This window comes from Candoia aspera, chromosome 2 (genome assembly GCF_035149785.1).
Source record: "Candoia aspera isolate rCanAsp1 chromosome 2, rCanAsp1.hap2, whole genome shotgun sequence".
In the NCBI taxonomy this organism is placed as follows: domain Eukaryota; kingdom Metazoa; phylum Chordata; class Lepidosauria; order Squamata; family Boidae; genus Candoia; species Candoia aspera.
Genome location: NC_086154.1, coordinates 231567821 through 231581098, shown reverse-complemented (window position 1 = coordinate 231581098; position 13278 = coordinate 231567821). Strand labels below are relative to the sequence as shown.

Here is a 13278-nt window from a genome sequence, read left to right as displayed (position 1 = left end):
GTAAAAGGCGATTCCCAAACTGCTGCTTTCCAGGGGTACTAGACTATGGCTCCCAAAATCCCTCGCTGTTGCCCCGGTTGGCTGGGAATTTGATAGGTTGTACCCTCCCTCGCTTCTGGAGAGCCCCCGGTTGGGGAACGCTGAACAACTGCCTCCATGCGCCGCTCGCCAATCGAGAAAGGCAGCCGGCGGGCTAAAAGTAGGCGCCCGCTGCCGGCGAAGCGATGATCTTCTAGCAAGGGAAGACAGGGAGCCTCCCAACCAGTAGGGGACGGTACCGCCTTGGTGCCACGAAGCCGCCCGCGCTTGCGGAAGCCTCCGTTGGCGGAGCTTCTCCCAGCCGATCCTTGGCGGAGGAGGCAGTGCCGCGAGGTGGCCTTCGGGAAAGGCGCCCTCCTTCAGTCGTTCTTCGCTTTCCACTCCGGCTCCGAAGCTCGCATGGCTTCCCACGAGGAGGACGATGCGGTCCTGTTCAGACGGGGGGCCGGGCAGGTACGGTGCTAGGCGTCCCTTCGAGGGCCTCTCCGGCCTTCGCGATAACCACGGTCGGAGTGGCTGGCCAGTAGCTCCTGAGGCAAAGGAAGGAAAATAGTGAGGGAAAATATTTTTCCCTTAATTTAATGCCCCTTAATTTAAAGCGAAGGGAGGAGGAAGCGCTGGAGTTCGGGAGTGGGTCTGCGTGGCTTTCACGCTGCCTGAAATGCAAGGAAGCGCCGCGCTCCTTTCTGCAGGGAGAAGGGGCAGAAAGGACTTTTAGGAACTGAAGCTGCGCTGGGCACAGAGGAAACTGCTCGTGAAACTTGGCGGAACTTCAGAAACAGCTTGTCGTGCTGCAGGGCGGGGAGGTGTGTAAAGTTGCTGTTTTTACATTCCACGTGGTAGAGTCAACTTGGCTGGCCCGCTTCACCCAGAGCTTCGAATGAAGCATGTGAATAATATTCCTGAAACAAAGCAATAGTAATGTCCGGTAAAAGCCAAGATTATTTACATTGCATGGTTCATTGTTGTGACTGTCCGTTACATTTCTTTAACTTCTTCAGAAAAATCTGTATTTTTTTTTTAATTCTGCTTTTCACAGAGTGATGATTCTGATATATGGGATGATACAGCACTCATAAAAGCATATGACAAAGCAGTTGCATCTTTCAAGGTAAAACACACAATGGAAGTGCCCATTTACTATGCAAAGATATTATTTTTGCTGAAATGTATACATCATATACGTTACTGTTTTTGATTCTTAAGCATTAAACTAGCTAGGAACCAAACGGTATTCTAAAGAAACAATTTCCTTAGTACAGAGATGTAGTAAAAGTACAAAAACTTCACACACACACTGAAAAGGCAAAAAGTTTCAGGAAGAACATATGTTTACATATGTTCCAACCCATTTTATTTTCTAAATTTAACATGTTATTTGTCTTGGAAAAAGTCTTGGAAAATGAAACGTGTGCTAGGACTAAGCCCCAGGGTTGGCTACTCTTCAGCTCTCCAAAGAGTATGCCAAACATATTCTGCTTAATTTAATTTTGTAACAAGTTTGGTAAGAAAGTCAACATAGTTTTAAAAAAAGACTTTATTATTACTTTTAGTAATATAAGATGTTCTAGATAAATAGCCAAAATTACAAGTCCTTGGTCTTGTGAAAGTCTGAACTTTCATTCTAATGTGGAATTGTCTTTATGCATATGTCTTTATGCAGAGGTAAGCAAACTGAATTTGAACCTTTACACCACGTTCTCATTTTCTTAGAATTACATACCACTTGAAAGCTAACAGAAGCTCTTAAGAATTACACTGTAGGAGCTACAGTTTGAAAGAGAAACAACCAGTCCATCTGCTAGTATGATATTTAGACATATCACCAATCTGAGTCCTTGAAGGACTGCTTGTCAACTCCCAGAGGTTTCTTTTTACATGTTTTGATTTATCACATTCTATATGTTGCATAATTATTTCAAATTATTTAAAATCTGTATGTTGTATTTAAAGAATCATAATACAGTTAAAAGGCTGGTGGTTGTAACATGAGGTTTTAGCAGTGGGTGTTGAATATGTAAACAGTGATTTCCTTGAACTGGTTGTAGAACCAATGAGCTTGAAAACTAAGGAGAGTTGGATCTAGTTAGTACTTGATTGGGAGTCTATCAGGAATCCCAGGGCTGTAGGCTAGACTGTAGGTTCAAAAAAGTTACTTGGAAAGCAGAACCAAGCCAATTGCCAAGAAAAACACATCTATGTAGTCATCAGGAGTCAAGCTCAACTTGAAGAAATGTCTACTTTTACTAATTTCTTAACTTTCTCTGACAGAATGCCTTGAAGAATGGTGACTGTTCAGAACCTTTGGACAAAACTGAGCAAAATGCTGGAACAAAAAGAAAAAACAATAAAAAGAATAAGAGTAGAAAGAAGAGTAATGCTACAACACAGAAACAGGTTATTGTTGGGGGTATGGTAGAACACAATATTTAGAATTAATAAAAGATAAGCCATTTTAATTACTGTTTTATTGAACAAAAAACATTTTTTTAATTGGACTTCAAAAAGGAAATAAACGAAACCTGAAAGAAAATTAAAAAAACAAAAATTGTTCTCTGGTATGAAACAGATAGGAGGCAAAGCTTCAATTATCTCATTCTGTTTCACATGAAATTTGACAGAGAAATGGAAAGATCAGCTGTTTGCCAAGATTTAAGCTTTTTTGGTAGGTTAGTTATTTTCCAATTATTAAAATAGCTTATTAGTAAAATGGTTTACTATTGTTAGCAAAATGGTATGTTTATGGAGACTGTTGTACATTTCACATTGTTTGAATCAGGGTTTCTGGCTGGTGCGTTAGAACTATTTCAATAGAGATAATGAAGCAGGAACTCTTAAATCCTGAATTGCAAATTTAAAGTGACTTGATGTTCAGTGACTAAAGCTAGCATATTGTTATAAATGTTGAAAGTTTGTTTTATATAATTTATGGTAGACACATACTGCCCTTCATTATACAAGATGTCTGTGCCATAAATGTACTATGTACATAAATAGTAACATCGCTATCCTATCCTAGCACAGCAAATTAAATAAGCTTTTGTTGGGGCACTGGATACGTTTTTAAATCCCAGGGTAAATAAACATAACTACACAAATGTAAGAATGTATGAGGTAGCAAGAGCACTGTGCTATGGAAAGGCTGTTTTTCTTTATAATTACATAGTGCAAGTCCAAAGAAGCAATTGGAGCAAACCATCAGCAAAAGATTATAAAATGTATGGGATGAGGCATTTGTTCATTTATTTGCCTCTGAAGTTATCTTTAAAACAATGCAGTTCTTTAAAACTGGTATAATATGAGCTGATCTGATTTACCATCAGATACCAAAACAGAACAAAACACCCACCTGCACAGCGCCCACCTTAATTCAGCTTTGGGTTTTTTTACCCTTCCACCAATCCATTAATAAATCCAGAACTGCCTTAACTGTTTGGAATGTTTGCTGCATAAAAATAATGCCACACCTTTATGCCAGGAGGCAGGTAGTAAATATATAGTAAGGTGAGGAAGAAATTTGATTTGAAGCACTATTGATTTAACTTTTTTTCCTTCAATGCAGTGGAGAGTTAATGATGCATGCAGTGCAGTTTGGTCTGAAGATGGCAATGTATACCAAGCAACTATTGCCTCAATTAACTGGAAGAAAGGAACTTGTGCAGTAGTTTATACTGGATATGGTAATAGGGAAGAGCAGAATTTGTCAGATCTTTTACCACCAATAGATGCTGAGGGAACTAATGAAGAGAAAAGTGCTGCTGAGGTGAGGCAAATTTAACCATTTATACCAAATAGGAAAAATACTATAGCTTGTGAGGTTCTAATGGAAGTAGACTGCATTTAGATGCAAATATAGGTAGTCCTCGAGTTACGACTGCAATTGGGACTGGGATTGCTGTCGCTAAGCAATCCAGTATTAAGTTGCAATGTCATGTGACCACATCGCTTAGCAACGGCAATCCAAGCAGTCCTGGTTGTTGTATCCCAAGCTCTGTGGGTCGTTAAGCAGGAAGCAGAGAGAGTCTCAGGTAAGGAGCGCGGGGTGCCGCAGAGGGATTGGGGGACTCCTGGAGCCCAGCACAGCCATGCGCGAGTCGGGGGAGGAGGTGTAGGAATGAACATAAGAGTTTTACTGGTTTCCCATCACTAACTTTAATATCTTCATGTTCAGAGTGGGACTTCTGCAATGTGAGGTCTTCTATAAGTTTCCTACACAATATAGAACCCTGATTTTTTTTCAAGTTTCTATATCACATGAGGAGCCTAAATGGATGTAACAAAGTGTCCTGTTGCAGAAGTTTGCCCTGAACTTAAGATGGCAATTGAAGGGAGCTAGTGTTCTTATTTCCATTACCCTTTTTCACATAGTCCACAAAGAAAATAAATACCAGGAAAAGGGATTGTATGAGAAGTAAAAGCAATACATATGAAATATGACATTGTTCTTCAGTTGACCAAACTTCTAATTTAGCTCCTTAAGGCTGTTGTTTTGCTCTAATATGATTCTAGTTATTTGGGCCATTGTTTCTTTCACTCCCCAGAGCCCATCCAGAACACTAGGATGAATGGCTCATAGTAAAAATAAGTAATTTATTTTATTTTTGCTCCCTTTGTATTTTTGAAATGTTTCCACATAATCTGCTGTAGTTTTCAAACCAAGGCTACCAACAGAGAAGTATATTTGCAGCTTAATAAATTCAAGTAGCTAAAAAGATACACCCTCTCCTCATTTAGCAATCACAATCCATTCCAGCAACTTTGTGGTTAAGCGAAATGGTCACTAAGCGAGCACATGACAGAGGGAGAGAGAGACAGAGAGAGAGGGGCACTGCGAAGATCACTGGTGCTGCCACCTCATTCAGATAAAGTTCTCTGTACAGTGTCCTGTGCCTCGCCCATTTTTTTTTTCTTGTTTTGCCCCCTCATAGCGCAGACAGATTGCTTAAACAAGCGATCACTTCCTGAGCTGCTTTTCTCCTGAAGGCAGTGCTTCCCTAAAGCAGGTTAAGAAGTTTAGCTCTGTGACCTTAATTGGAACCCTGGGCCAGATGGAACTGCTTCCTGAAATTGACCAGACCTCAGTCAGTTTCACACTGAAGGCTTTTGTTGTCAGATGCAGGAAATTTGGTTGTAAATGCATTCATTGGTCGAAAAATGAGCTTTTATTACCCGTTATTACTGAATGGTCGCTAACCGAGGTCGCTAAATGAGTGGATGTATATGTCTTCATAGGGAGTTATTGAAACTATTTGAATATTTAGAAATAGGGATTTTAGCAGTTACATTTAAAACAGTATATTTTAAAGGAAAACAAAGAGTACAATGTATTTTATAAACTAAATTTATGTAGCTTAAATATCTGCTGCACATTCATAAAATTTACTAATTCTTTCTAGAATGAAAATGAGACTCAATATTCAACAGATGAAAGTGACTTTTCCTTCCGGTCACCCCAAAGCAAACACACTCATACAAAATCAGCGCAGTGGAATTCCCGCTTTCCTCTTCCACCATCACCTTCAGTACAAGGCCCAGGAAAGGTAGGTTTATAAGCAAGTTTCAGCTTACTAGACAATGGTGTTCACAAAATTAAATTGTAATTGTTATATTAATATTTAAGATGCAGTATTGAAATTAATTTTATGAGGAAGGAGATATCGGGAACTCTTCCATGAAAAACATGTACTCTAAGTTGGGTTGGGTTGTTCATATTGGATGGGAAAGGCTCCTATCTGAATCCGTAGGAAGTCCCTGCAAGTGAGTAGAGATTATACTGAAGAAGATGAATAAACACAGTTCTCTGAAAAAGTATTTGCCCCTCTCTCCGATTTTATGAATTTTTGTGAATCTTTGCCACTGAATGTTATCAGCTTTGTGTGAGTCCTATTGATGCATAAAGAAAGTATGAACAAATAAACATCAACATTTTCTTCTTTGTCCATAAACAAAATCATCCAGCAGGTAGTCTACCAGTGTGAAAACCTAACTGTCTCCCTACTTCAGACAGTTCAGTTAAAAAGGATAACTAGAACAGCTGTGTGAACAGTTGCATTAAACAGTCAGATTGATTTGGGCCAAATCTACCCTATGTAAATCTCACAGATTTGGCTCCCCTCATGGTGCATTTCTCGCTGCATGGATTCTGGAGGCATGTCATGTCCCACTCAAAAGAAATTTCTGAGGATTTTGAAAAAAAAAAAAAAAGTGAAGCCTATCCATTTGGAAGAGGTTACAGAAACCTTTCTAAAGTTCTGTGGTTCAATTCACAATCATAAACATTGACTTAAAATAGAGAAGATTTTGGAGAATAGTGAATTTTCCTTAGAGTGGCTATCCTCACAAAATCACTCAAAGAGAACATTGTTAAACAAACAAACGAACTAGGGAGGCACAAAATACTTTCCAGCATAACATCCAGGGATCTTCAACTCTCTTTCACCTTGGCTAAAGTTACTCCACCATCAGAAAAGCACTGAGTAAAAATGGGATTCATGGGTAAGAAGCAAGAGAGAAGCCATTGCTCACTAAGAAGAATGTTGATGATTATCTCAGGTTTGCCCAAAAGCACTTGGATGGCTCCCCAGGCTTCTGGAAGAATGTTTTATGGACTGTTGAGTCAAAAGTAGACTTTCCGTTTTATATGGGTGTTGTTAATCTGATGATTAATCAGACCGACCTCCCACCTGTCATGCATGAATATGGTAGTGTCATTGGTTGGGGGTGCTTTGCTGCTTCAGAATCTGAATGACTTGCCATCACTGAAGATAGCATGAATTTCCTTTGTATCAGAGAATTCTACAGGAGAGTATCAGGTCATCTGCCAGTTGAAGTACAAGCAGGTCATGCTGCAAGAAATAATCCTACATATACAAGCAACTTTGTAAAAGAATGGATGAAAAAATAACAAATTCAGTACTTTGGAATGGTTAAGCTAAAATCCAGATCTAACCTCTTAGAAGTGTTGCGTACTACCTGGAATGAGCAGTTAATCAAATGAGTCAGTGCAGTTCACTATAGAGGAATAGGCCTCCATTCCTATCCATCATCATTTAAAGAAAGAGTTTGATTGCAGTTCATGCAGCTAAAGGTGGCATAACCAACTACGGAATCTAAGGAGGTGGCTGTTTCTTTCATACTAGCACATTGCATGTAGGATGACTCCGTGTATGAAGTAAATGAAACAAGCAGCACATTTTGGTGTTCTCCACTTAGATTTTCTGTATATAACTGTAGGACCCACATAAAAGTTCTGATAATGTTCAGTGGCAAAAGATGCATAAAAATTCAGAAACTTCAAAAGGAGTCAAATGCTTTCAAACAAAATTGTAATCTTAATTTGTTATGAAGTAGCTTTCTATGTTCCTATAAAAGACATGGTTTCCAGCCTGCACTGTTTATTAAAGCAGGATAAAAAGTACTACCATATAAGCCTGCAAACACCTGTTGTAGTTTTGTGTTATTGGGAAATAAGGAGGCTTTCCTTTCTCAGCAGCTCATTTGGTTCCTGCTCTTGTGCAAAGGAACAGCAAAGTACTCCTTCTCACCAATGGATACCAGGCTACTGCTGAAATATAATGTATCCTGTATCACAGTTTAATTTATCCTGGAGTCTGTCTGTCTTTTTCTCTTTCTCTTTCTTTTTCTTTTTTTCTTTTTCTTTCTTTCTTTCTTTCTTTCTTTCTTTCTTTCTTTCTTTCTTTCTTTCTTTTCTTATCTATATGAGGCAGAGGCATCCATATAATCCAAATGTTTCATGAGGACACTGAAATAGGCATCAGGGTGTTACAACACAAGCTGTGTCCCTTACGTACGCACGCATAATGTCCAAAAGAGCAGACTTAATGTCATGATACATATTTCATCATTCCCCCCCTCCAGAGACCCGTGAGATAAGGAAAACTTAATAAACATGTGGTAGCTTTTATTAAAGTTTCAGAGTGGTGCTGTAAAATTCTTAATGGACCACAGATTTGGTGGGAGTGTATTGATGTATCTTGCAGAATATATTTTGTCACTGTTGGTATAATGAAGAACTTCTTCTGTTGAATTTGAAAATGACGTCTGTCTAGGCTGGAAGAAAATTCAGTGGGCCTCCACCTTTCTTATCAGGCTGGTCTCCACCATTTCCATCAGGGCCACCGGTGAGTGATGATAGGCAATAAAAGGCATGTTGTACTTATCAGAAATGAACTATGCTGTTGGGTCTGTAGTTGAAACTTGTCATGAAATATTGCCCTACAATTTTTATTCCATTAATTACGTTAATTTTGCATTAAGGATTTGTCTGAATTTAATAAGCTGTAATAAAAATGTAAAAGCTGCATTACAAGTTACTAATTCTGGAATTTGCGTGTTGTGGTTTTAGCTAGTTAAAATGTAACTCTTGTTTCTAGCATGAGTGCTTTCCTTTTTGTTTTTGTAAAGTAAAACTAGCCAGTCCAGCTTATAAATTTGTCCATTATTTTTCTAGTTAATACCACCTCCTCCACTTCTTAGTTCAGATTCTCCTGATGATGATGAAGCTTTAGGAAGTATGTTAATAGCTTGGTATATGAGTGGCTACCACACTGGCTATTATCTGGTGAGATATCTTTTTATTTCCTTATTAAAATGCAAACTGCTTACCTTATTAGATTTATTACTGCTAATAATAAAATAAATATGTGGTTTATGATAATATGGCTTTTTTGAAAGGCATGTTCTATATACTGAGATTGATGTGAAAACTTACATTGCATAGGGTTTAAAGCAGGGCCGAATGGAAGCTATCTTGGAAAGACACACCCACTCGAAGTAAGTCTGGTAAGTATTGCATTTTATTAGCATTAATTGTACAGTAGAAGATATTCCTTTGAATGTATAAGATGGGCCCCTGACCAAGTATCTCTTAAGAATAGTTGGCAAAAGCATGTCTTGTGGTATTCATTGTTAGTAACACCTATAAAATCATAGAATACTAACACTGAATCCAAAGTTGCTGCAGAGGGCATGGTTTGATCAAATTATTGAGAGTAGTTTTTCCAATTTTTACTATGTATTTTACATACATAAGAATAATAAGCATCAGATTGGCAAAGGTTGTTCTCAAATGAATTTGCTTTCTCACATGATGTCTTTAACAGTCTCTCAGAGAGAAAGAGTCCATCTCTACCCTTGTCAGCAGAAGGGCCTCACTGATAACAAAATAATTGAACAGATAATGCTCAGAGATGAAAATCTGTCACTAATGCATTTGTCTACATTATTTTCATTGCTAGCAAGACTACTGACTGGATTACCCTGCAGTTGGCAGATTGTGGTCATCCTTAGGTGCATATTCTGGACAAACTGAATAATCTTCAGGTAAATTCTGATCATTTAAGTACACGTTGATTCTTAGAGTCAACTTCCAAGATGAAGACTTATCTTCACTTCTAGCTCCGCAGCAACATTATCCTGATGTATTCCATGTTGTAGTTGTGGACAGCAGCAATGACCTAAGTAAAAAACTGTATTCGTGCATGGACTATCCAGGATCCAGGACTAGAACAACTCCTCTGTCACTTAAGGGAATGGTTGTTTACTATCATTCAACTGGTTTGAAATATTGGTCAATAAAATTAACCTTTTCCAAATTGATTATCTTTTTTCTTTTTTAGTAAACTTACTGATATCTAGAACAGATGGAAAGCATATTTTATCTCAGTGGCCATGTTCCCTTTTGTGGAGTCTTCTATAAAGTACACACAGATAGTTATATATTCTCACATGGACCAACAGAGCACAAATTCATGCCCACACTGCATGAATTAAGCTCCCTACAAAACTCTACTTTCCATTTAAGGTTTTTAAAAGCCTGCCATGGCATCACCACTGATTTCGATTTTGATGCGGTGAGGAAGCCACAAATAGGAGAAGGCCCTATTTTGAATCTAATTTTATAACACGTGTCCTTTTACTGTTTGTATCATAATTATTGTGTTTTGAATACACATTATCAGTTAGACACAGCTACATATGAATCATAGGAATCTATTTATTTTACTGATTTTCTCAAGGTTTACCATTAGCATTAATTTTTGAAATACTAACATTTTCCACTACTACAACTTTCTCTATCTCACAAGTCCAACAAGCTCTCTGTTGGCTTTGTGAGGTAGTCCAGACAAGCACACCATGGAGTACTAGCTCTAACTTTATTGTAAGGTTACATTAACAGAATCTTGCCAGTCTGAAAGTACATCTCCCCCCCCTCCCCCGCTTTACAGACCAAGAAACTAGGGAGGGTCCTTTCTGAGATGATTGCCACGCCCCCAATCCTGCAGGCTCAGCTGCCTCTTATCTGACCATTGCCTAGTCTGTGGCTCTTCCTCCCACCTCCCAAGGTCATTCCTACATACCATGATACTCTTCTCATTAAAGTGTCAGACTCTTTAGTTATCTTTGGTCTAATCTAGGTAATTGCAATATAATCCCTTGATGCATGGAGTAGTACACACACATACCCACCCTCCGTAACACTCAAGATGACAGGAATAAGCATTTTCCCTATCGCTGCAGCCTCTCTGCTCTCACAGGCAAACCCCATGGGAGGGAATGGGAGGTTATTAATGAACATTTGCACAAAGCTCAAGAACTCTAAGCTAGACTATAAGATAGAAGTAATATTAAACAATCCTAGCAGAAAGCAATGGCAGACATCTTCCATATTGTTGTCAAGAAAACTACAAGGATGTGACCATGTAGTCACTTGAAGTTGAGTTCTACTTACGGGTGATTTTTATGCAAACTGAAGCACTCAAAGCAAACAGAAGGGATTGTGTCCAAATACATCCTCCTGCTCACAGAAGGTGCTTTGATCTGACAAAAACTTCCATGAACAAGATTAATTTTAACATGTCATTTTTTCATCAGCCTACTGGGCCACCAACAGTTTTTTTCTAAAGGACCATCCAACATTTTGACTCATTTTTTCCAAGAAAGGAAACAAATTAGCAAAAATCTCCCTCCCTTCATGCATAGAAAAGCCTCCAATGGATCAAAGGCTTTTTGAGTAGAAGGATGCAGGGTATGATCTGTCAATTTCCTTTCTTACTAAAAACAAAGACATCCTTATTACTGAAAAATGCCTAATATTTCTGTTAGTATCTTGCAAGAAGTCATATCCGTAAGGACCTCTTTATCAGAGAAGTCAAAATCATTAAATGAAAAGCAAATTTGGAAAGTTCCATACAAATTCAACTGTAAAAGAATTTTTAAAAGTATATTATCTGTAGCATTATTTCAAAGAAAGGGTTTATAATGGGCCTCAAGTCACAAATATTCTGGAACCCCATCTCTCTAAGCAGTATATGGTATTTCTCATGAATCTATGGAAAAATAAGAAAAATGAAAGGCAGTCCAGACAGGAAGCACATCCAGATGAACTAATTCTACTTTCTTATAAGGTTACATTAACAGAAGTCTGAAAGTACATTTCTTCCCTGTTGCCTTTACAACCCAAGAAACTAGGGAGGGTCTCTTCTGAGATGTTTTCACACCCACATTCCTGCTGCAGGCTAAGCTGCTGCTTACCTGACCATTCCCCCAGTTCCACATACCATTACAATGACAGAGAAGGCACTGCTTGTTTGAAGGAATCGAGCATGTCAACTCTGTCGAATCAAACCGCCTGGGTTGATACCTTAAGAGCGAGCCATGGGTGTCTTCAAGAAAACTGTTCCCCCAATCCCATCCAGAATCCAGAAATAGCCCAAGAGCCAGTACAAGCATAGTGCCCTTCCTTGCAAAGCAGTAACAGCGGTACAAAGTACAACCATATGAAATCTTTGTTGGCAGAAGCAATAGAAAACCTATAATGCACTCAGAAGGCAGACCCTGCTTTCAAAGAGCACCGAATCTGTCTAAAAAACAGGCTTAGCCTCTTTCAAAAGAGTTACTCTGCAGTCTGACATGCACTTTGGAAGAATTCAGCATTCCAAAGGAGATCTGGTACTCTCAAGAATATCAATCGGTTGGATATCCAGATCCTAACCCAGATTGTATATCATTACTTTGATTTTCACTGGCAGCAAAGCCAGTGCATTGCTTTTAGAACCAATTAATATCTTCATGGTACTGTATATTGTTTTCTTCAGTAACCAAGCTAGATATTTTGCACAAGCTGCGATTTCCAAGAAAACCTCAGGGAAGGCTGTATAGCATACTGCAGTAATCCAGTATTTGGATGACTGGAGTGTTGTCCAGAAATGGCCACAGCTGGTAAACTAACCATAGCTAGACAAGGCTGTCCTTCCCACTGAAGCCTCTTCCACCGACACTGATGGCCTGAAGCACCCACAAGACTACTGTATCGGTCTTCCTTTGACAGAGGCTACAAACCCATCCACAGCCAGGGAGTTGCTCAGGGTTTTGCTTAACCCCACAACATTATGCACCTTCACATGGAGGACGCTGGCCCTCAGGCTCCCCTGCAAGGCAGTAGAAACAAACAAAGTCTTAGGCATGGGATGGTGAAAAACCCATATAAAAACTTCTCTGCCTTATTTTCCTCTTGCTATGCTTTTCATTTAAGAAGCATAGAAGGGTCTAATGCAGTGCTTCTCAACCTCAGCGACTTTCAGATGTGTGGACTTTGACTCCCAGAATCCCCAGCCAGCATGGGGAATTCAGCCAGAATTCTAGCTGGGGAATTCTGGGAGTTGAAGTCCACCCAACAGAAAGTTGCTGAGGTTGAGAAACACTGGTCTAACATGTCTCAGCATTGTAGGGATAGCAAAAAAAAAAAAACCTAAAAGAAGAAACTTCAGTGCAGTTTTTTTAAAAAACTTATGTTGATAAAGAAGTAGATTTTGTGCATGTAATATTTCTTTGTTAGTGTTCCCTCACAATTTTTTCTTGTTGCTGGTTCAATGCAAAACCAAATTTATAGGACATTTTCTTATGGGTAAATGGAATGCCACTTGCAATTTGGATTTGTGCGAGCGGCTTTAAAAAATGAATAAGCATAGCCCCAATGAAAGCCGGCTGGGTGACTTTGGGCCAGTCACCCTTTCTCAGCCCAACCTACCTCACAGGGTTGTTGTGAGGAAAATAGGAGGCAGGTGTATTAAGGACGTTCGCCACCTTGAGTTGACATATACATAATAATTACATCATCACATGTATATCATCATTTTAGTATCACCATGAGTTGCTTTGGACGTCCTTGGGGAGTCAACCTTTACTCTAGATATTAACAGATCCTGTTAACAGATTTAT

General features: G+C 39.0%; 1 protein-coding gene across 3 annotated transcripts; it reads left to right on the top strand.

Annotated features, from left to right (window-relative positions):
- Nucleotides 1–337: 337 nt before the first annotated feature.
- On the top strand, nt 338–9653 carry LOC134491613 (survival motor neuron protein-like). 3 transcript variants are annotated; one of them, XM_063295491.1, is made up of 10 exons: nt 338–492; nt 1079–1150; nt 2311–2436; nt 3602–3802; nt 5436–5579; nt 8109–8180; nt 8510–8620; nt 8780–8832; nt 9297–9381; nt 9457–9653. In XM_063295491.1, exons 1-9 carry the CDS (start codon nt 439–441, stop codon nt 9346–9348), a joined length of 885 nt encoding a protein of 294 aa, XP_063151561.1. In that variant the 5' UTR covers nt 338–438; the 3' UTR covers nt 9349–9381; nt 9457–9653. The 3 variants fall into 3 exon arrangements, 2 of the variants coding, with proteins under 2 accessions (XP_063151561.1, XP_063151563.1); XR_010067344.1 differs by having other exon boundaries at nt 340–492; nt 8780–8841; XM_063295493.1 differs by having other exon boundaries at nt 340–492; nt 8780–8841; nt 9297–9653.
- Nucleotides 9654–13278: the final 3625 nt, after the last annotated feature.

Coding starts and splice junctions, on each gene's coding strand:
- LOC134491613 (XM_063295491.1), top strand. CDS start 439: ATGGCTTCCCACGAGGAGGACGATGCGGTCCTGTTCAGACGGGGGGCC. Junction 3,803..5,435: donor AAGAGAAAAGTGCTGCTGAG/GTGAGGCAAATT, acceptor AATTCTTTCTAG/AATGAAAATGAGACTCAATA. Junction 5,580..8,108: donor CAGTACAAGGCCCAGGAAAG/GTAGGTTTATAA, acceptor ACGTCTGTCTAG/GCTGGAAGAAAATTCAGTGG.